This window comes from Melospiza melodia, chromosome Z (genome assembly GCF_035770615.1).
Source record: "Melospiza melodia melodia isolate bMelMel2 chromosome Z, bMelMel2.pri, whole genome shotgun sequence".
NCBI lineage: Eukaryota > Metazoa > Chordata > Aves > Passeriformes > Passerellidae > Melospiza > Melospiza melodia.
In genome coordinates, this window is record NC_086226.1 from 60,040,561 (window position 1) to 60,063,723 (window position 23,163).

The 23,163-nt window shown below is 40.8% G+C and overlaps 2 protein-coding genes across 2 annotated transcripts; one reads left to right on the top strand and one right to left on the bottom strand.

The window, feature by feature from the left end:
* Positions 1-1,116: 1,116 nt before the first annotated feature.
* LYRM7 (LYR motif containing 7) lies at positions 1,117-8,929 on the bottom strand. The gene is made up of 5 exons (XM_063180205.1): positions 8,862-8,929; positions 6,747-6,819; positions 6,061-6,131; positions 3,492-3,573; positions 1,117-1,644 (listed from the first exon to the last, which is right to left on the bottom strand). Exons 1-5 carry the CDS (start codon positions 8,877-8,879, stop codon positions 1,568-1,570), a joined length of 321 nt encoding a protein of 106 aa, XP_063036275.1. The 5' UTR covers positions 8,880-8,929; the 3' UTR covers positions 1,117-1,567.
* Positions 8,930-12,929: 4,000 nt separating this feature from the next.
* HINT1 (histidine triad nucleotide binding protein 1) lies at positions 12,930-16,873 on the top strand. Its single transcript, XM_063180285.1, has 3 exons — positions 12,930-13,074; positions 15,662-15,766; positions 16,530-16,873. The coding sequence occupies exons 1-3, from the start codon at positions 12,964-12,966 to the stop codon at positions 16,692-16,694; spliced, it is 381 nt and encodes a 126-aa protein (XP_063036355.1). The 5' UTR covers positions 12,930-12,963; the 3' UTR covers positions 16,695-16,873.
* The last annotated feature ends 6,290 nt before the right edge of the window (positions 16,874-23,163 follow it).

Genomic DNA, 23,163 nt, shown 5'->3' on the forward strand with positions numbered 1-23,163 from the left:
ACATGCCATGGGATGTCAACCTTAATGGTTATATAATTTACCAGTCTTGCCAGACCCTTGTTTAATTACTTCTGCTTAAAAGTTAATCATTTCACCTGAGGCAATGCTCTCCTTTCTCTTTACAGTTGCCACTACCTTGTATTTTCTGTTTCTGGCATATGACTCTCTAATGCCCCTTACAGGAAAAAAAAAAAGTCATTGTAGGCAGGCTGCAGAAGGATGGGAAACCAGACATAGAACATAGTCCTTAGGAAGTAAACAATACCAGGGGCCTAGAACTGGACATCCCCTACAGACAGACATTTGTTTTGTAGTGGTAGCCACTAGAATACAACAAATGGCAAGAACTTCAGCCATTTAATTCTATCTCCCATCACATGCCTAGTGCCTTTTAGCTACAGTGCAGGGAGTATCAGTGCAATTCAAAGAGGGTTAGTGACAGCTGTATTTCCTACTGGCTGCCCTGGCCATCGCAGCCAGAGGCAACAGTTTTAAAGAAAGGAGTACTTGTCATATTGACGTGCTTTGTGAGAAAAAGAGACTGGATGAAGACACTAGTTTTCTGATTTATTCAGCCAGTCAAGCCTAATCAGTACACACGCACATAGGCAATTCTGACATCTTGGAGACTGAGATTAACAGGTACAGCAGGACTCATGAGGTGAGATGTACTGTCAGACTGCCTCACCCTTGTGTGAGGTACTTAGATCCTAGGGTCGTGCCTGCTATCAATTTCAGGAAGAAAAGATTCTATGTATCACTGCAGTTGTACCTCCTTCCAATTAAAATGGAAGTGAACGGACCATTGCAGTGAATTCCACAAGAAACAAGGAAGTATCCTTTAAAAAATACAAATTATTAGGGCTTACTAATTACACTTTTCATATATGCACTCTAGGCGAGTTCACTTGCAACTAAACAGCAAGACCGTTTTCTTTGGAAAATGTCTCAGTCACTCAATGATTACCAGTTAAAACACAAACCACAAATTCATAAACCAACATCCTTAGGTTATGTTGTATCTAGGTTCTCTTCTGCTGTCACCTGGGAACTCAAACCCTAACATTCTGGCTCATTCCAAAGTGTCTGGGAGAAAAAATACACTAAACATGCCTCTCCTGTCTGTAAAACACAAATAATTTATTCAGATAAACCTTTACGAATGCTCTCAAGCATCACAGTATACTAGTGTACAATTAATGACAACTTCAGAAATCATGCTTTTGGTACAAAGCATAAATTTAACATTAAATACCACAAGATGATTTTTCATTACTTCAAAGAAGCTTATGATTGACAATAAACTCAAAAATAAATATTATCAGTATTCAGCACTCAATTTAATTTTTATATAGCTTTGAAAAACTCTGGATTGCTGGGAAACAATCTCTGTCTGAGAGCTGTCATAATCAGAAACATTCCTGGCTGAAGCAGCACGATTCATGAGTGTACTTTTAAGTTCTGTGAAAGTATTACTATCTTCCACAGAACAAGTGCATGATATCCCAGAACTCAATAAAATCACTGAGTTGATTTCAGTCTCTTTTTTCCTGGTAACAGTACTTCCTCAGGATTCTTGCTTTTTTGTTGGTTTATCTAAGTAGGGAGTGTTGTCCTGTAGCAGATCTTTCCTGGGTATGAGTACTGAAATAGAAAAAACCCAAACAAAACAGTAAGACTATAATCTTATGGAAAATACTGGGAAAATACTATTTCAAATTCTAAAGGTGTTTTTACATTTACAAACAAAATATTCAGTTACTAAAATGAGGATCTGAACTTGTGGTAAGTGGCATCTATCTAGCATCTAGATATCTAAGACAAAATCATACTAAGATTTTACTTTCAGCTGGCTACAATAATGTTTTCCCATCTTCTTTTATAAACATTGAAAAGTTTGATATTAAGAAGCCATAATTGTTAAGCATGTACTGTTAGTTTGGTTATGGGTTAAAAGGGTAGTTATAAGGAATACAGTACTCAATGGTACCATAATACACCTATATAAAGAGCACCACCCCCCAGGCGAAACGAGCCAGCCTGGACAGAACTGTAATGGGCTAATCAGGTGCCTTAACCTTCATGCAAATGAAGGATCCAAAAAGAAACCAATCCAAAGGGACAAAAATCAGGACAAAAGGGGGCATCTGACCCACTGAACTGGTGCCGCTCCATCTGGAACATCAGGGACATCCCCATTGTTTCTAACAATTATGACCACTCTGATGAGTTTAATGAGTACAATTTTGTAAAAATATGTACATAATATGTATGCTTGGCAGCCAAAAATTAAATTTAGAATTAGCAGTGACTATTAGCAGGAATCCAGTTGAAAGAGAAAACATTATTGTGTCATCATTGTGTGTATAAAATGTCTCCTTGCCCACAGTGTGCAGTGAATAGCAAGAATAATCACAGGCTTTCACCTGTTGTTTCTGAGAGCTGTTTCATGGGGGAAGTGAACAAAAAGGAGGCAATAAAGGACTTAAAAATTCATGAATAGCTTGATGAAAATGAAAAGTAATTGAAGAGAAGCCCATTGAAGATAATTAAACCAGAAAATATCCCTGACTCAGGAAGAGCTGCCAGGTGTGAACAGCTGAAAGAGGTGCAAATTCACTTTGTCTGTTCCTATTCTTCAACTATTATCTGCCTAGAATCATCATGGAAGACTTGACACTGGTCTAGACTTATCTTTGGCCTTGATTATAATTGCTATTTTAAAGTTAAATGTTTTACCAAACCTAAAACTGAAAATTGGTACAAAACTTTCCAGACAACACTAAACAGAAGTAAAAGGAAACTATGTACACAGCTGAAGATTTCTTGTATTCTCTTACCACACAGCTGTATGCTGAGCCTACCTACTACTTCTCTTTTTGACTGCAAGATAAAAGAACTTCTAAACCAGGAATCAGGATTTCAAAATTTGATAGACTTTGCATTGAGGTAATCGCTATGTCACACATCTTACACAGTATAACCTGAAAGTGAAATTGTTGGAAAAAAGTTTTGGAAATGAACACTCAATCCTCAAAGAAAAAGCTTTTCTATGGTCAGTGTATATAATGCACTTGTTAATGCTCCTCAGGCAGCTCCTCCCTGTTTGGTAGAGCAAGCACCTACAGACAGGTACCGAGGCTACTGCCTTGGGACGCATGCTGACTGATCAGCCTGTACATGCATGCTGACTAGCTAGCTAACTGCTGACCTTCCTAATAGTTACAGCTAGTTAAGGGATATTAAATGTAATCACTGCCTCTTTTCTACCAGCCTCCATACCTCAAAATATTTGTATGGAAACTTTGTACCTTTGAAACCTTCACCTTTCCTAGGTAGTGACATTAATGAATAGCTTACATTAAGAATTTTGCCAGAGAATAACAGACAGGCTATTTGCCTCTCTATCCCTTTCCTTAGTTTCACATTCTATATTTATTTTCTAAACTATAACATATTTAAGTATCTTTTTAGCATGCAGGCTTACTCACCGATTTTGTCAGAATCTGTGTGAACGGCCTGAATAACAGAAGTTCTGAGAATCACTTCAACATCTGAAGCAATTTTAAGAAGCTAGTAATAAGGAATAAGAAGAGAGGAACAAGAGAGTAATTTGAATTATATGTGACTGTTTCTGAAGATATTTTCCATACCAGACAGCTATTCAAATAATAAAATCATTCAGTTTTACTACTCAGTTACTTATGTACAATGTATACATTGCTTTTGCCTTGGAGATCCTGGAATAACTTACAGGTTGACGTGTTTGACATGGAGCACATAGTGAGGGAAACTCTGGCTCAGTAACATACACCAGTACATACGTCCACGTATCCAATTAAAACTGGAAACGAATAAGGTGAAATGCAACTACAAAACCAATTAACTAGTTTCTAATGATCAAAGATGCTCACTCACGCCTCAGTAACATTCGACGTCCCATAGTGAAAGGGCAATCTCATTCTTTCAACACTACTGCTCCTGATATAAGGAGACAAAAACAAGGGCGAAACACGACAAGAATTAAGAATTCTGAGTTTTCACAGTAGAACTGTGCAGAAACAAGGCACTACCTAAAGACTACCCGAGGTATTAGTATTTAGTATTTGGCAAAAGGCCTAGAATTCCTTCTCTCACTAAGAGGATAAGCTGCAGCACCCTTGCTAGCTTTGCTACACCATTAAGAGAACCCTAATACTTGTTTGCCTGTTATCTGTGTCAGAAGTAAGGAAATTGCTCAAGTGAGATACTTCAGGAGTATGCTCACACTAGGAAGCAGCATGTATCAACAGAAGTGGATCTTTGCAAAGGCTAGGGCTCAATACTTGCCATCCACACTGCACTTCTCATGCTCTTCCCTTTTAAGGGCTTGGAGCAGGTACCCTTCAGTTCCCCCTGCTGAGAGCCCATTAGCAGCCAGGCTGCGTGCTCCTGAAGCGCAGCTTCCTCTTCAGATTGACCTTAAGGGAATTCTGCTAGTTGGTCTGACACTTTACATAACAAGAAAAGTCACAGGAAGTGGAACTAACCAAGGTAACTTCCTAAGTGCACTCCTGACCTGCACAAAAACTGCTGCATTAGATTTAGCTACCACATTTTTCATTCTGATACTGTAGACAGTTACCTCGATCTCCTTATGTCACTGAAAGCTTGACATGTACAAGTACATACAGATACAAGTACCCGTTGTCACATTAGAATACACTGTAGTTTTCTATTCTGGCTGGTCAATACTCCATTTTTTAGTTGCTGTCCAAAGCAGAACATTAACAGCATCACATTCATGCAAGCAAGTGCTCAAAAATTCTCAAGTCCTGTATAAAACTTGGTTCAGTTCCTCTGCAACTAAGTCTTTTCAGTGTGTACATGTAATAAATATGACAGCTATTGTGATGTTCTAGGAGTGTGTAGCTGCAATGGAAATCTGATATTTCTTTTACTGACACAGTTAATCAAATATCAACTATTCCATACTAAAAAGTCACACATGTGTAATTTGTAGGTTGCCTAAAAAACAAATACAGATTTCAGAATTGCAGAAAATCTTTTTCCTGTACATCTATAAAAAAAAAACAACCCTGAACACATAACTTAGCTAATCAGACAGTGGTAACACAAACACTGAGTATTATTACAGGAGGCTGATAACAAGCTGTAATTCAGGAACTCCTAACTAAAAGGTCAGAACTATTTACATTACAGTTCTGTGTCTGGCATGAGGAAAAGGTTTTCATTTTAATTCTTCAAGGGACAGATGTAGGCACTTTCTTCCAACCAGTGCCCAGTGACAATGTAAGGACAGTCTGATAAAAGGCTGAAGGACAAGGACTAAGTTATTCAGTCTGTAGGATGTTAATAGCTAAAATTATCTAAAACACATTAGTTCCCTTTCAGTTCAGAGCAATTGTCAGAAAAAACTGACTCAGCAAGAAGTTTTAAGGCAAAGGTAACTAACTTAGTGAATTAACAGAATGCTCCACTTTTAACACATGGGAAGGAAAGACATAGTAAAAAAATCCCTGTAGTATAATTAAGATATATAACATCTATACTATACTGCAATAAATCATAATAATGTTGCTGGTTTTTGCCTTCCACAAAGATGCTGAGTCATTTGTGATAGTAACTCAGCAGGTTGTTTAATTTGTCTGTTTGTTTCTGTTTGCCTAAACAACAGTGAGCAGGTACATTTAAGCGACCACAGTACAGATAGGTATCATGAGCAAAGTATAAAATATTTACATGAAAATCGCTACTTCATACATTATCTCGTAAAATTTTATTATAAACTTCGAAATAATCATATTGGACTATCAGAACACACTTTCTACTTATGTACTTTTGTATGTACAAGATTCTATAACACAGTATTAATACTACTGCGGTATCTATATATTTACAAACAAAGATCCATGTAGAAGTCTTTCTAAACCAACCTGGCTTTCATGATGTCTCAATCTGTTTACAGTGGTTTAGAGATCCTTTAAGCAAAAGACTAATTTCTAAATATTCATATGTGAAGTGGGTAAAAACCCCAAACAACAGAAAGCAATAAAATACCTCATTAATCTTCTCTTCAGATGTCTCGTCTCGGTTATTTCTGAATTCTTCATTTATCTTTTGTCTTGCAGCTAAATAAATCAAACAAAAAACTAAAGAGTGAACAAAAATTGTATTTTGAATTTGTCACTGCCCCAAAGTTAAGAATCTTAAGTCCTTTATGGCACAGTCCTGGGACACTCTGATCAAAGTATTTCAATGAAAGACCTCCATATAATTCACATGATGTCATATTTCAAGTTGACTGGTATACAAATAAAATGAGATTCTCAGTTTAGCATTTTGTATTGCATACACAAGGTACTAAAAAAGCAGGATTAATCCCTTGAGGAAAAACCACACACAGAGAATTAATTAGTACAGCTGACTATGCTGTGGCTGGACTGAACTTAAAAAAAAAAAAAAAAACAAATGAAAGAAAAATATCTCCCAAGAAGATCAGGAACACTTTAAAAAGAAATGTTTCCCTTCCAAAATATGTGTTGGTTGCTTGAATATAAGGACTATTTTTTGTTTCAAAATAAAGGATATCTCGTTATGGACACACAAGTTTTCCCAATTATTACTTGAAAATTATGGGAGTAATTTGAAGAAAGATTATGTTAAGAATTATCTTTCTCTGTATACCAAGATGAAAGTTCCATGAAATACAGATAAGCACACACCACACAAAACAACTATCTCACCTTCGAGGGCTTTGGTATCATTTTTAAAAACTTCTTGCCGTGTTCTGTGTAACAACTTAAAAAGCTTCAAAACCTGCCAATACAACATCAATAGAATTAACTTATTTGCTAACAGGATTGTTAGTTAAAATTAACATGTTACAATTGAAAATGTTTTTGATTAAATTTCATGTTCTTTCCATTCAGTACAGAATTTGATAAAGAATCAATATCTAAGAGGTTATACCTAAATTCCTGATTAAAACACTTGCAGCCAAAGCTGATGTGATGTCATCAAAATCTTAGGTCTAGATATTTCAAATTACCCTAAAATGCTGGCACCACCTCCTAAATAATTATTTGGCATGATGGAATTAAAATCCTGAAAATACATGGACATAAGCATTAGTTATTGTGCCAATGTCAAATAAACCCAACAGAACTGGAATAACTCTAAAGGTCAAATTACTTGAAGGAATTATCAAGGTTACATCAGTGCATATTCTCTAGCTATGGAAAAAGATAGAAAAAGAAATGGCTGAAGTATTCTCACATAAAATTCTTTTACAAGTGGTATGGCAAAACCAAAGCAAAGTCCTTCCCCTAAAAACAACTCCAGGTCAGCAAACCAATACTTCAGTAAAAGCAAACACTCAGAAAGTTGGGATTTACAGTGTAGAGCAGACACACCTGAATATGTATGAAAATAAAACCCCCAGAGAATCACAGCTCACAAGCCACGTGGTTTTGGTAGATCATTCGCACAGACTGCAAGGAATCACAGAAACTCTCAAGTCCTTATGAGACTTTTTTGGTGTCTGTCACAGACTGAAAAGAATCTCTGACAAGCACCAGAAAAAAATAATCTTGAAAACAATATGCCTTTTGAAGCTCCTTCTAGTACTTCCTATCATGTTGTGGCATCTCTAGAGGGCACAATTCCAAGTACTTCATAATACTTCTCTCACAATTAGTATTCCAAGTATTTTTTAGAAGGACATAGAAGAAACACAGGGCTGTAAGTCAGAAAAAACCCAGCAAATGGACAGAGTCATGTTGCCTTTAACTGCACCATTCCCTAGATGGATGAATCTGTGGAAGGTAAACCCACAGAACTAAATCTCAACAAATAAACTTCTTGTTTTGCAGATATTTTAATATCCTAAAACTTCTATTCCCCACAGTACATTTGCTATCTTTTCAAACAGCAGATTAATATTACATGTGGTTTTAAGTTGAACACATGTATGGCAAAACCTAAAATGTTTTATTGTTATTTTCAAGAATTTGCGAGCCATTTTCAGGTATCTTCCTACTCATAGAAAAGTCTATAGGTTCTTCACAAGGGAATAAGGAGGGGCAGGCACCAATCTCCTCTCTGGTACCCTGTGACAGGATTCAAGGGAGTGTCAGGGAACACTCAGGCTGGATATCAGGAGAAGGTTCTTCACCCAAAAGGTGGCTGGGCACTGAACAAGCTCCCCAGGTCAGTGGTCACAGCACCAGCCTGACAAGAGTTCAGGAGGTTTTTGCACAGCTCCCCCAGGCACACGGTGTGTGCACCACCCTGCAGATGGCCCCGTGCAAGACCAGGGGCTGGACTCCATAATTTCTGTGCCTCCCTTCCAACCAAGGATACTCTCTGGTTCAACTTCTCCAAACCCCTCCTGGAAACTTTTCACCACGCCAGCCACAATGGTGAAAAGCTGAATTAGATGGTCTTGATCAGGATGTATCAATGCAGACGCCTCTGACCTCTACAGCCACCTGCACTAACAGAGAGCTCCGCCAATACCTGTGGACTGCACTCCCAAAACTAGGCTTCAAGGCACTCCCGAAAGAGGCACTGACAGGAAATTACACCCCAGTAATGAAAGCGCTTATTAATTCTTAGGTCCCTGGTTTTCCCTAGCTTACTCTCACGTGCTTCTGATGTATTTTACCCTCTGCTTATCACACTTCTCGCTTTCTTTTCCCGCAATGGCCTCTGCGCGCAAACTGCTACATTCCTTTACCTAGTTTTTTATCCTTCTAGTCCTGAAAGTCTATGTTTTTTGGCTCGACTAAAGCTACAAAGCTGCAGCCTCCCAGCACGGACATAGTACGTGTGTGTGTGTTTGTGTGTGTGTCACTCGCCTGCCCCCGGCTCCCCATGGCGCCCGCCGCCGGCACCGTCCCGCGCCGGAAGTGCCCGCCGCCGGAAGTGCCCGTCAGGGACGAGCCGCACCCTCCCGCGCTGCGCCGGTGCCGCCGCCAATGCTGTCCCCCGGGGGCCGCCCGCCGCCGCCGCCGTTCCGAGCCGCCCTTGTGCCGCCGCGGCGCTGCCATGGCCGGCGGGGTTGAGGCGGCTTTCACGGACTCACAGAAGGGACTTCCAGCCCAGCCTGGAACGGACCACACGGGACCATCTGGTCCAACATCCCTGCTCAGGCAGAGAAAGCCCAGAGCACATGGCACACGATTGTATCCAGACAGTTCCATCACCACTGGGGAAGACTCCACAAATTATCTGGACAATCTGCTCCTGTACCCGCTCACCTGCAGAGTAAAGAAGTTCTTCCTCGTGTTCAGAGAAACTTCCTGTTTCAGAAACATCAGTTTCTGTCCACTGTCCCTTGATCTGTTGCTGGGCACGGCTGAGAACAGCCTGGATCCTCCTCTGACCCCTTTCCTTCAAATACTCACAGACATTGATGAGGCCCCTCTCAGCTGTCTCGCAGCTGATCGGACCCAGTTCCCACAGCCTTTCCTCAAAAGAAAGACGCTCCAGTCCCATCTTCACTGACTTTCCCTGGACCCATTCCAGGAGCTCCACATGTCTCTTGTCCTGAGGAGCCCAGAACTGGACACAGCACTCCAGATGTGCCTCACCAGGGCACAGCAGGTTGAGGGGCAGGATCACCTCCCTCAACCTGCTGGCAATGCTCTCCCTAAAGCACCCCAGGGTCCCATTGGCCTTATGGGCTATACAGACAGTGCCGATCCTCGGTGTGCCAAGGTCTGGCAGGAGGCTGCTACTGCCTGCAGGAGGAGCTGAACGGGGTCCATAGCAGGCAGGCAGTGCTGTCCACAGGCTCCTCATTCCACTGGAGTGGTCAATGGCCCAGGGACCCCTGCCCTCCAAGGGGAGCCGCAGCGGGGATGAGAGGCTGCTCCCTGCCCAGCATCCCCTGCCAGGGGCTGCACATCATTGCCCAGGGTGGCACAAAGACCAGAGTGTTCTGCTCCTTCTTCTGAAGAAAATTATCATTGTTTTAAATGGGTAACTGGACAGCCATCAGTTTCTGTGTGACACCTAGAATGGCCAATAAATGATGATTGCTGCTTCTTCAATTCAGTTTTTATTTTGCCAAGACTGCTTCCTTGCTCTTGCATTTAGAACAACCAACAGGAGTTCGAAATCCTTCCTTATCTGGGGTGATATCTTCTTTTCCAGTCTATTTTTTCACCATTTCAGAAGAAAAGTTGTGATTACAATTCCTTGTTTCTGTGCTTATCAGTCATCTCAGGATGTCTCCAGTTTCTAGGTATCCAGCTGTACTTAGAAGAGTCCAGTTGCACTTTTCAAGGACACTCTTGGTTCTCAGCATCGCAGCTGCCAAGCTGGCAGGCTTTTTTTCTGCTGGTATTATCCAACAGGCATATTCTTTTGTTCAGTCATTTCCCCTCTCTAGTCAGGTCACTTTCTCGGCTGCTCACATCAAGCTCCCCACAGCTTGCCTTACTCACACCCTGACCAACCCAGCCTGGGCCTGGCCACGCCGGGTACATCTATAAAACTGAATTACCATTCTCTTGAAAAACAAACAAGCTTATAGTTCACTAACACATAATTCAGCATTAGCTAAAGGCAGCATAAGGATATTTTGTGCAATTATCTTTACTACTCACTAGACCTCTAGCTTCAATACACAGTCTATTTAATCATTTAACAGCAGTTACATTGTAAGCTAATTAAAATAGGGGAACACTAAATTATTACTCAATATTTTAATATTTTTATTATTAATAGTACTTGTAAGCATCTATTAAATACGTTCTTTTACTATGTAACTCATAAAGAAACTTGATCTGTTAGCAAAAGTGATGTTTATTCATAATTTATTTCCAAGAATAATTATTGCAGATGTGAATGAATTAGATCTTTGAAAAGAGGGTCTAATTCATTAATTGTTTTATTCAAAATAATAAAATTTGCTGTTTTCATGGTGAGACAAAAATATATGCTGAAGTCAACTATATGAAAAAAAATGGTTTTGCTTTTTTGGAGAAACTTCTAAACTTGTCTCTGTACGTCTTCTCTTAACAAAGAAATATACTTTTTAATTAAATCCACAGCAGTGTTCACCTGAATTGTTCATATATTTGCTGAATAACCTTGGTTGGACAATAATATAATTCAAAGAAGTTTCTCCCTTTAATTGTCATAAAACTCCAATACCATCTGTAGGACACATACAGGTCAAAATACCTTAATCCCAGAACATCATTTAAGGAAGAAAATAAAATTTCATTGTTTAATGTACTTTATCAGAGTTTTTTTTCAGGGTATTTCATGATAAATTATTTCAGAGTTACTACCAGAAATATATGACAAATTCTGCTCTTTCCGTATCATGTTCATGTAATCAGCTGCAGAACCATGTTAGGTTTAAGCCACTTAGCAATATTTATTCTCTGCCTCCCTCTGAAATGCTTTCCTGTAACACTTTTGTCTAGAGACAAATATATATAAATATCTCTATTAATATGGACCTAGACAAATCTTCAGAGAAATCAATCTATTTTTTTGGTGAAGTTTAGAAAATCATAGAATCTAAAATTGTCTGGGTTGGAAGGGACATTAGAGGTCATCTAGTTCCAATGCCCCTGTGATGGGCAGGGACACCTTTCACTAGACTGGGTTGCTCAGAGCTCCATCCAGCCTGGCCTTGAACACTTCCAGGGATTGGGCACCCACAACTTCTCTGGGCAGCCTGTTCCAGGGCCTCACCATGCTCACAGTAAAGAATTTCTTCCTCACATCCAATTTAAACCTCCAGTATTGCAGTTTAAAGCCATTCCTCCTTGTCCTCTCACTACATGGCCTTGTAAAAAATCTCCCTCTATCTTTATTGTAGGCTGCCTTCAGGTACTGCAAAGGTGCAGTTAGGTCACTCTGAAGTCTTTTCTTTTCAAGGGTGAACAATTCTGATTCTCTCAGCCTGTCCTCATAGAAAAGGTGCTCTGTCACTCTGATTATTTTTGTGGCCTCCTCTGGACTCCCTCCAGCAGGTCCATGTCCTCCCTGTGCTGGGAGCCCAGAGCTGGATGCAGGTTCCAGGTGGGCTCTCCCCAGAGCAGAGCAGAGCAGAGGGGCAGAATCCCCTCCCTCCCCTGCTGCCCACGCTGCTCTGGATGCAGCCCAGGACACGTTTGGCTCTGTGGGCTGGGAGTGCCCATGGCTGGGTCATGTCCAGCCTCTCATCCACCAGCACCCCCAAGCCCTCCTCCCCAGGGCTGCTCTCAATCTCCCAGCCTGTGTTGACAGCAGGGGTGGCCCCGACCCAGGTGCAGGACCTCGTACTTGGCCTTGAAAATGAAGCTTGGTTGATACTCCTTAAGGTTTATGTTGGCTTTTCCCCCCCTGCTTTTTCATTTCTCCCATTTAATGACTGGTGTTGTAGATATATATATATAAAAACATTTACAACTAGATCTACAGCTGCGTAACTTTGTGTTGCCCTCTGAATCACTGCTTGGCTATACTGATTAGTTTGTTTCATAGTTACGAAATTACTTATTCGCCGAAGGGCTGGCACACGAAACTGCCCTTCTGCAGGACCCTGATTCCAGGACACCATACACCTGCAAACTTTGGTGGAAAAGGTAACCCAGCCCAGCCTGGTGCAGTCTGCAGGAGCTTGTCCCAAGAAATCACACAGATGTTTGAGTTGGATTTGATAAGTAATACTTCTGCCCACAACAGCCTCTCCCGGGACTGCACTACTTTTGTAGAGTCGCCTTGCACTTCGCAGCGTTGATCCCTGCGCGGAGCCTCCAATAGTTCTTTCCGCCGGATCCCTCCGCGATTCCCGGGTCAGAGAGGGCGCGGCAGTGCAGCGGGCGGGGCCCAGCGGGACAATGACAGGAGAAACCGCCAATCAGACGGGAGAACACGGCCAGGGGACGGCGCTGGCCCAATGAGTGCCGAGGGGGCGTGGCTGTGGCCGGCGGGAGCCGCGCGGGAGCCGCCGCCATGGCTGACGAGATCAGCAAGGCGCAGGCGGCGCGTCCCGGCGGGGACACCATCTTCGGGAAGATCATCCGCAAGGAGATCCCCGCCAACATAATCTACGAGGACGAGCAGGTGCGCGCTGTGCAGGGGCCAGGGGCATCGCGGAGGCGCTCGGGAGAGCGGCGGGGCGGGCCGGGCCGGGCCGTGCGCCCCCGCGCTTCCCTGCGCCCTCCCCGGAGCTGCATTGGGCTCCTTGCCAAGGGTCGAGGGTTCTCGCAGCTGGTGTGGGAGGGTAGTGGTGAAACCTTTACCACTTGCAGGCAGCCTTCTTGCGGGTTCGGAGCAGAGCACCCCAGCTGTCTGCTTGTGCAGGTCCCGATGTGCCTCTCAATAGCCTCACAGAGGTTATGCAGCTCTGCCTGCTGGGCTTTGGCAGAGAACCTCCGAGAGGGATTGCTGGTGCATCGCAGCACGTTAGGGCCGAAATTAAATAATTAGCTTTAGAAGAAGTGCAGCGGTTATTCCCAAAATCCAGCTGGTATTTGGTGTAAGATCTCCTGCTCTTTGTTTTCCCCGCCCTTCAGATTGAAATACTGGAGCCCCATTAGGCCCCTTTTGCTTTTGAAATAAAGGGGTTATTCTCAGTGTTCAGTAGAGACTCGCCAAGGATGCAGTTTGTCAGAGTTACGTGCTTAAAAATCATGCATAGCTTAAAACGGAGTTTTCTTAATAGATGGCAGAATTGTTGCAGTTGCCTTATGCTCTGAAGAACATTAGAAATGTTCAGTGCTTTCTGAAGATAGTGCTTATGTTACTGCTCTGTGTTTATGTGAAGGTGTGTGTTCTTTCCTTAGCCGGGTGTAACCTGTGTGAGCTTTTTCATCAGCTGCGGTGGTTGCAGCAGGGTAAGCTGCGCACTGCTTGATTAGGCATCAGGCCATTGACTTCTCTGAGTGTATAAACTACTTTGAAAGCCAGTTGTGTGGAGTATTTTCAGGAAGTGTCATTACCTGCAGTGCACCATTTGGTTTTTACTTCAAAGTGTGCAGAAATGTAGAACTTCTAGATTTCAGTTGACTGGTGGATGATCTTGAATTAGTTTTGTTGGCTTTATGGAGGTCTTTTTAGAGGTGGCTGGAAGTGTTACAAGGAGAAAGGTAAGGAAAGTCTTTAATCAATAATTGACCTTCAGAGAAAGGGAACTATTGAAAAGTACAAAGTCTCTGTGGAATTATGCCTTATCACTGTTTTTCCAGTTGAATCTAAACTTCCTGAAATGAAATTTGGTTTCCCATACACTCACGAATTTCTGTGATTGCGTTTTTTCCTTAATGCTGCTTTGGCTTTCTGTATAATAGAAAGCTATTTACTTCCAATCTTTTGCTCTTTTAATTCTTTGATGCAGTTTGGCCATTTGCATTCTGCCTCGATGGGACTACATATAATAGAAAAGCTGATTACAAAATGGTCAGCTCTAAGTATGATTTATTTAATTTGGTGCAAACAGTTTTATTCATCAGTTATATGCTTACTGCCCTTCCCTGTTTGGAAGAAAGGAGTAGTTAATCAGAAATTCAAACAGGGCATTATCTTCTTAAACAGATTCTAAAACCACATAGATTTGGTGTAGAAGACTTGCATAAAAGATTGATGCAGGTTGAGTTCGGCTTTTCACCAGCTTTACTCTTGACTAAAGGCACATTTCTTTTCAGAATAAAAAAGAAGTGTATTTGCACAGAAAATTAACTTCATTGATTCACAAAGAAAAGTATCTAGGAAATAAGCATTTTGAAGAATGTAGGTATATGTGTTTTTAAGTGTCCACTGTCTGTGACATAACCAATTGCCACCAGGTGTTACACTGTTGAACGTGATGGGAAAGTCAGAGATATCTTGGACTAATGCTGGCAGAGTACCTCCTGTGCATCTGCACATTTGTCGAGGTTCCAGTTGGAAGTCCCAGTTCTGTGGTTGGCCATTTGTACAAGGAGACACAGCTTAATTTTCTCTTGCCTACTGGCAGTTCCTAATTTGATATTTAGGTGATGCATGCTGTGTATGATTGATTGTAGTTTTGGTTTAGTCAAGATTCAGCTAGTCACTACAGACAGATGTTTGTATTTCAAAAGTGATGCCTTTCTTTTGATTTAAGCATGTCTGAAGCAAAGCTGGTTTTAATGCATTGCTCTGAAATACTTGGTGCTGTTGAGAACAGAAGTCTAATATGGTCTCATTCACATAACTTCAGGATCTTTAGAATTGCCTTGTTGTCTTTGACCAAGGAAATATTCAGGCATAACTAGAAATTGATTAGCAACTCTTTGCCATTTATTTTATTTAACATAAAATATAAAATAGCATTTAAAAAAGCATGAATGTACTTTTTATAGGCATGCATGCCAACAGCTTTACTAGTTGTTATGCATGTGTTTCAGTAGCAAATCTTGAACCTGATTGCATATTGCTTTACTGAGAAGGCTGTAGCTTTTAAACAGTACTTTACAAAGCAGTGATTTTTTTTCAGTGGGTCTTGGTAAGTAGTGTTTTGTGTTTAGAAGTTAAAGGATGTAGAATAATATATCACTCAAGAAAATTTGACATTGCTGCTTATGTTTGGGATATCTGGCTGAAGTATGTATTTAGTGGGGCATATTGATTTCCTGAAACTCTTACCTTTCTCCAAAACAAACTGTATTTTATCTGCTTTCTGTTCCTCCAGTGCCTCGCGTTCCATGATATTTCACCCCAAGCTCCAACACATTTCTTAGTGATTCCTAAGAAGCCAATTGTCAGATTGTCTGAAGCAGAAGATTCTGATGAATCTGTAAGTATTCTAAAGGTTTTCTGTACACCAAACAGTGCTTCTGATTACTTCATAATGTAGTAGGCTGTCCCCCTTTTCCTCTTGACATTTCAAAGAGGCAAAGTAGTTTTCTGATACTCTAATGCTTATCCTGTAGCTTAAAAGATAATGGACTTAAGGTTTTTCAGTAAAATTAGCCAGAGAAAGCAAAATATATCTGTGCATGTATTTTCCACGCAAAATGAATTGGTATTTGTTATTTAACAATCCTGATGTCTGTTTTCATTGTTTGCATGCAACAGTACTTACTCTAATATGGGCTTGGGGGTTTTTAGCAGGTCAGAGGTGAAGAAAAGGAAGGTTAGCTGAGAGGTGCTGAATATTTCATTTGTAACTAAAAACATCAAGCTCAAAGATTTTGTAAGCTTTACATGGTAAGATAAAGTTTCTTTTCCACCAGAATTATATATGTGTTCAGAAGAAGTAGTGGGGGCTTTAACCATTAAGTAAATGTAGCTTCTATGACACTTTTGTTGTCTGTTACTGCCTGGCTTGACAAAGAACAATAGTTCTATTTTCCCCCTATATTATGCATAGGCAGTCCTCATAGTTTTTCTTGGAAAGTGTTAGTTGCAGGCAGGCAACAATTTGAAGGGCAGTGGCTGAATTTCTGAGAATTAACTTACTGGTTCTCTGCTCTCATTCCTTCCCTTCCTGCCCTTTCCCCCTTTTTGTGTGTTTTCTGTTGGTTGTTTTTTTTTTTTTTTTTTTCTTTCTTCTCCAGCTTCTCGGACATTTAATGATTGTTGGCAAGAAGTGTGCTGCTAACCTGGGCCTGACCAATGGATTCCGGATGGTTGTGAATGAAGGGCCTGAGGGTGGGCAGTCTGTCTATCACGTACATCTCCATGTTCTGGGTGGTCGCCAGTTGGGCTGGCCTCCTGGCTAAGATTTGTACATCACAGGAGTTAACTGCATGCATACAAGTTACCACCAAATAGATTTAATATGTTGTCCATCAATCTAGCCACTGTTAGTGTATTGTTTTTTTTTTTAATGTGTGTCTACACAGGGTAATAAATGCTCTGAACAACATTCGCACAATAAAGATTAAGCATGTGGGAATCATCTCTGTCTGGTGTGCCTTACTGATGGAAACACTTCTGAAGTTGAAATTATGATCTCTGAAGTTTAAAGCACAAAACATGTTTCAGTCTGCTAACAAGTCTTCTGTAGGTACAGATCTGCCAAGGCAAATCAAAATCTAAAGGTGCAAACACTTATCAGACTTCCATGTCTTCTGGGAAGCTTTTAGAATGTGGTATGTAAATATTTGTAAAGCCAGTGTAGGCTGCTGCTGAAACTTCTAAAAAGTGAAATTCCAAACATGCTATTCAAGGGCTGCGTCAGTAGTGTGTTGGGAACAGACGTTCTAAAGCTCCATTTTTCCACTGAGAATGGGTAAAATGATAGTCTTAATAGCAGCTGCTATAGTTCTGTAGCACATGGGTGATTTTGATCAAATTGAGGACTTGAAATTAAAATACTGAACTGTTATAAGATGTTCAAGGCATTTCTTGGCATGTAAGCAGCATGATATAAAATGTATATGTGTATCTTTTAGATTGCAGATTTTAGTGAGCTAATAGTACTTTCTCTGTTGCTGCATACAATTGTTCATGCAACATGGTCATCAGATCTCCAAGACAATAAATTTTCTTGAAATTAGGGGTACAGATGTGTCTGCCAGTGTAAAAATAGAACACCTGTTCTTTCTGATAAAATTAAGTCACAACTGACTAGTTTTTATGCTCAAGACACCTAAAAGCTTCAGATGCCTTGATAAAAGCTGGTTGCTTGTGAGCATCTAAAGTGTTAAAGAAATGTGGGAATGTGTGTAAAGACTGTAGAGGTAAAAGCAGTGAATTTTATTTTCTTTTCAGATATAACTTGAAAGTTTGGTAAAGCCATTTGAGTTCATTCAACCAGAAAATACTCTAAGTACTTCAGAATGCTCTCAGCTTTCAGAGTTTTACCCTAAGATGTTACTTAAACAGGAAAATCAGCTGGTGCTTCTGAAGGACATTGGTCTATAGTTGTGTTAGGCATAAACACATGGTTCTGTAGTGGCAGCATAATGGCTCTTCTCTTGTTTAACTTGCATAGAAGTAAAGAAGAAAACCACCCAAACCCCAGAGTAGAAGCTGAATGCATATCACAAGAAAGAGGTATCACAAGCAGACACAGGGGGTGCAGTAAACGTTTGTGGCTGGCAAACTGGCTATCAGAATGAGCTCATGGAAGGCCCTTAAAGATGGTGAGATGAACTGTTGGCATCCTCATATGAGGAAGGGCATGTGATATATGTGTACTGCTTTGACTTCACTAATTTCTGTTGTATGTGTCCTTTTTACCAACACTGGCATGTGTGATTTGAAGAGTGAAGTTTTGTGATGTGATTTGACTGGTGAAGTTTTCACAGCTGTATGAAAGTAACTCTGTAAAACTTCTGTTGCTTTACTTGGAATCTTGGGAGATGTGTTTGCAGATCTATGGAGATATGTGCTTTGGGAAGGTAAGAAGACTTTGAAGTGAGGGCCGAACCATGAATCTTGCAAAGATAGCCATGAGGCCAGCTTGCTAACCAATTTAATTGTGCTTAAGTTTCAGATGAGTACCTTCTGGATTGATACTCAAACGATTCTAAGTTCAGACCATGGTGTACTCATGTGGGAAAAATAAAACCAAAGGAAAACTCTTCCCTAATTTGTCCATGTAGGAGGTGGGAAAACTGGGCATTAGCTGAAACCTTTTGCCTCAAAACCACTTGCTGAAATACAGACCAACCTCCTTGTCATCAATTTTCTTCTGCTTGTGTTACTTTTACTTTTGTGGCAAGGTGATGACTCTAGTACCACTAGTCTGTGATTTCTAAGGGCACTTAACAAAGAGATGTGTTAACTGCATCACAGGGAGACAGCAAACTTCATCTTAGGAAAAACCAGGGCAATGGGCATAAGAAAGTAGTTAAGCTACATGTCCTTTTACTCTACATTAGTGATAGATCTGAAACACCCAGTGCAAGATCTTGATCTCTCAAGTAGTCGAATGTTGTTGAATGACAAAAGCCTGTGAGCAATCCAAGGATTTCACCTGTATATAATCTTCAGGGGCTGAAGGTAGAAACAATTAACCTGCATTAAGTATAGGCTGATGTATAATCTGTATCCATTTAATGGAATGATTGAGCTAGGCAACATCTAACATTAATCTCTGTAAATTCCCTGATGTATCAGGAGATTGTTCTGGTTTATCAGAGATAGGAATGCAGTAGAGAATGTGTTTGGAAGCAATAGGGAGTTTTAATGTGGCTTGTCGTTTCAGGAAGACTGCAGTATTACTGTAAGCTGTGGTGGTTTCTGGTGGAATTTGTGTCTAATCTTCCATGTAATCTGTTACATCACTGTTAATCATAGACAACCTGACTATCTGAGAGCTACACTGCATGTGTGGAATTTATGTCAGTTTTTAAAATGTCAGATACTGAGTTTGAAGTAACGCTTCCTAGGTATGAAAATTTGCATTCCTTTGGGTATTGAACTGTCCAGTCTTGTTGTGCCAAGCTGTCCACATGGACCCACGGAGTTCTTGAAAATCCCGTGACAGTAACAATTGCAGGTTTGGAAAGTCATCCTGACTGAGGCTATATTTGTCTTATTTTTGCCTTTCTGTTTGCTGTTTTCTTGTGTGTCAGAACTCAGTTTTGTGGACCACACTCACATTTTATGGTATTTCTCTCAGGAGCAGTGTGTTGATATTTTAGTTGATTGTGTTTATGTTTGCTATGGATTTAAATACAAAGTTCTGTCTTGATTTAATTTCTGCTCCAGTTACTGGGGGGGGAAACCAGCATTGCAACAATTCTTTTAACTTCTTAACAGATAGGAAATGTCTGGTAAACTGGCAAAATTTTATCTTGTTTTATTGTCACTTCCAGTTAATAATTTCTTTCCTTTTGAGAAACTATGGGTACTCTAGCTAGTTCACAGCTGAGCTTGAAAGAACTGGGGGAAAACCAAAATCTAGGCTAATGGTGTTGTGCAGAGCTGTTTGTCAGTTTTGGCCATTAGGTATGTGCCCTATACCTGTCAGTCATCAGGGATTTGAAGAGGAAATGTGGTTTTTCATTGGACTGTGATGTCGTTACACACAACATTTAGGTAATTACAGGGCTGACAGGTGGGAGAAAAAACTTGAGTCTGAACTAAAATTCAGTCTTCTATGTAGAAGTTGAAGAGGGATGATGATTTAAGGCAAAGTCTGAACTAAAATTCAGTCTTTTGTGTAGAAGTTGAAGAGGGATGATGATTTGAGGAGAAGTTGAGAAATACTCTTTTTGATTGGGAAGCTTCAAGACTGCAAATTGTCCTGAGATACAGAAGATCTTGAGAGAAAAAATATGTAGAGATTCCAGAAGAAAGAGACCACCCCTTCTCTATTTGTGGTAAAAGTGATAAAGAACCTGCAGTTCTGTGTGCAAGGGATAAAAACCGTAAGTATTGGCCAGTGCAGGTGTTCTGTATGTTGGAAACCCAGCAACACCTGTGAAGTTTGTTGTACATGATGGTATTGGAGGTTATTTCCAATCTTGATTCTGTGATTCTGATGTCTTACAGAGTAGATGGGAACATGGTTAATTTAGTCTTGCTAAACTTGCTCAAAACACAGTCTCACTGGAGAGAATGCTCTTAGGATGTGAAGGATAAAGGGACAAAAACAGGCTGGTGCTGTAGTTGCTGACCTCTTTTTTGTGAAGGATTTGTAGTGTTGGTTTGTTTGAAGATCAAGGACTGGTCAGTCTCTTACAACAGACTTCAGTATCAGAGAAGACAGTTGAGAATAATTGTACTCCAAAACAATCAGGTATTTTTACTTTGTTGTCATGGTATCTGTACTTCTGTCAGATTTTCATAGAGCAGAATCATAGAATATCCTGAGTTTCAAAGGACCCATCAGGATCATGGACTCGTGGTGCTGTGCAGGACACCCGAGAATCACCCCCTGTGCCTGAGAACATTCTCAAAACACTTCTTGAACTAGACAGGCTTGGTGCTGTGACTAGTTTACCAATGCCAAGCCACCCACTTGGTGAAAGACCTTTTCCTGATAGCCAGCCTAAATCTTTTCTGACTCAGCTTCATGCCATATCCTCAGGACTAGTCACTGGTCATGAGAGTGAAGAGATTGATTGCTGCCCATCTGTTTTGCCCTGCGTGGATGTTGAAGACCTCAGTGAGGTCTCCCCTCAGTCTCCCCCAGGCTGAACAGACCAAGTTACCTCAGCTACTCCTCATACCGCTTCCCCTCCAGACCCTTCACCATCCTTGTGGCCCTGCTTTGGATGCTCTCCAGCAGCTTCACGTCTTTTTCATATCGTGGCACTTAAAACTGCCCCCAGCACTCGAGGTGAGGCTACTCCAGTGCAGAGCAGAGTGGGACAATTCCCTCTCTTGCCTGGCTGCTGATGCTGTGCCTGATGCACCCCAGGACAGAGTTGGCCCTCCTGGCTGCCGGGGCACTGCTGACTTGTGTTCAACTCACCCTTGACCAGGGCTCCCAGGACCCTTTGTGCAGCACTGCACTCCAGCCTCTTGTTCTGAGGTTTGTCCATACCACCCAGGGTTGGCCCATCCCAGGGGCAGAATATGGAACTTTCTCTTGTAAAACTTCATAGGGTTGGGGTTACTGATTGCCCAGCCCTCTGATTTGTCAAAGTCTCTGTAGAGCCTCCCTCTCTGTACTTGAGGGACTTGACAGCTCCTCCCAGTTTAGTGTTGTTTGCTAACTGACTTAATATTCCTTTGAGTCCTCTGTCCAAGTCATTTATGAAGATGTTGAAGAGAAGTAGGCCTATTGAATTTTGTCAGTGTAAAAATTCTGTTATTGTGAAGAAGATAATAAATTCCTAGAAACTTAATGAAACATACTGATGTTTGAAAGATCTGCACTATATGTGGAAAATTCCCATCCTTTTGGGTCATAGATGAGAAGGAGAGCATACTGCCTTGCTTTGTGGCTTGTATTTTGTAGAAAGCTCTAAAGGCCCCCGGAGTTGTATCCTCTTGCAAAATAGGACCAGGTCTGTCAGTTCATTCATGAAATACGCATCTGCTTCAGGTACTTTATTTTTTTTCTCTGAGAGTGCCAGTCTTTAAGTGCTGTTTTATGTAAGGAGGTATGATCAGTATTTTAGACAGTGTCAGCTGGCGCTTTCTGAGTTGGATCCACAGGCTTTAGTCTCTTACAAGGTCATTTATCCTTGCAGAGTGGAGATACTGCTTTATATCCCTATGCTTCTGTTTTATTCTTAGAGTAAGATCTAAACTACAGTGTGTGGCATGTATAGAATAGCAATTCCAGAAGCACAATTTCAGGAAGAAAATATCTTTGGGGAAAAGGAGAAGGAGAGGTTATAGGAAAAATCCTCTTTATTTTATTGCATGGCATGGTATATTTCTGTTTTTTCTCTCTGGGTACTTTGCTAAGTGCTCAGGTGTAGGAATCTGGAAGTGAAGCTCCTGTGAATGTTTGCTCTTTCATGGTATAGTTCCATGCTAGGTAGAGTGTCCCCCTGTCAGATAACCTTTTTGGCAAGCCAAGGGAAGCTCAGTGCCTTGATTTGCATCAAAACTTATCCACCTGTCTATAACATTTATGTACTCTTGCACAGACCTGAGATTCCAGTGAGCTATGATGACAAACCTAACATCACAATACTTGGAATGCATTCAGTGATTAAGTTGCAAGTTGTACTGCTACTTTTAGTAATATTATTTCTTTTATCTTCATAATATTTTCTGGAAAAAGATTTAACTTGATTTAGTTTTTAGTCCTAAAGCTATATCCTGTGAGTTGTGTTTGAGTCCTAATTTATTTAGAACAGTTTGGTTTATGCTTGATGGAATTAATCAGCTCATTACTGCCTTTTCTGTAGTTAGAAAAACCTCATTTGATTCTTAATATTGTGGGCTTTTCTGTCATTTAGCAGCACAGCAGCATCCACAAAATTACTTCTGTTTTTATTCACAGTAGAGAAAAAACATGCATTTGCTTTTCCAGCTGTGACATGACAACATTCAAGTTTTGAATCAGGAGATGTGAAGTAAGTGAGAGTCATGGTACAGTTCACTTTCTGCTCTGAGGCACCTTGTTGATTTCATCTTGGTCTCCCTGGAGACTCCACTTATCTTTAAGTCATAAGCTAGCCTAGGGCCTTCCTCTGTTATTTCTGCACAAACAGAATGGAATTTCAGCTTCATGGCCAAACAAGATCCATTGGACTGTATCCAGTAGTTAGAATGCTTATTTATATTCAGTGAGGCTTAGCTTGGAGAAATGTGGAAAATACTATCACTCTG

Bases quoted from the DNA above. Each gene is read 5' to 3' on its own strand.
- LYRM7 (XM_063180205.1), bottom strand. The intron at 6,132-6,746 runs GTGAGATAGTTG...TGATTTATTTAG, and splicing joins TGATACCAAAGCCCTCGAAG to CTGCAAGACAAAAGATAAAT. The intron at 1,645-3,491 runs GTGAGTAAGCCT...TTTCTATTTCAG, and splicing joins CACAGATTCTGACAAAATCG to TACTCATACCCAGGAAAGAT.
- HINT1 (XM_063180285.1), top strand. From the start codon at position 12,964: ATGGCTGACGAGATCAGCAAGGCGCAGGCGGCGCGTCCCGGCGGGGAC. The intron at 13,075-15,661 runs GTGCGCGCTGTG...CTGTTCCTCCAG, and splicing joins TAATCTACGAGGACGAGCAG to TGCCTCGCGTTCCATGATAT. The intron at 15,767-16,529 runs GTAAGTATTCTA...TTTCTTCTCCAG, and splicing joins CAGAAGATTCTGATGAATCT to CTTCTCGGACATTTAATGAT.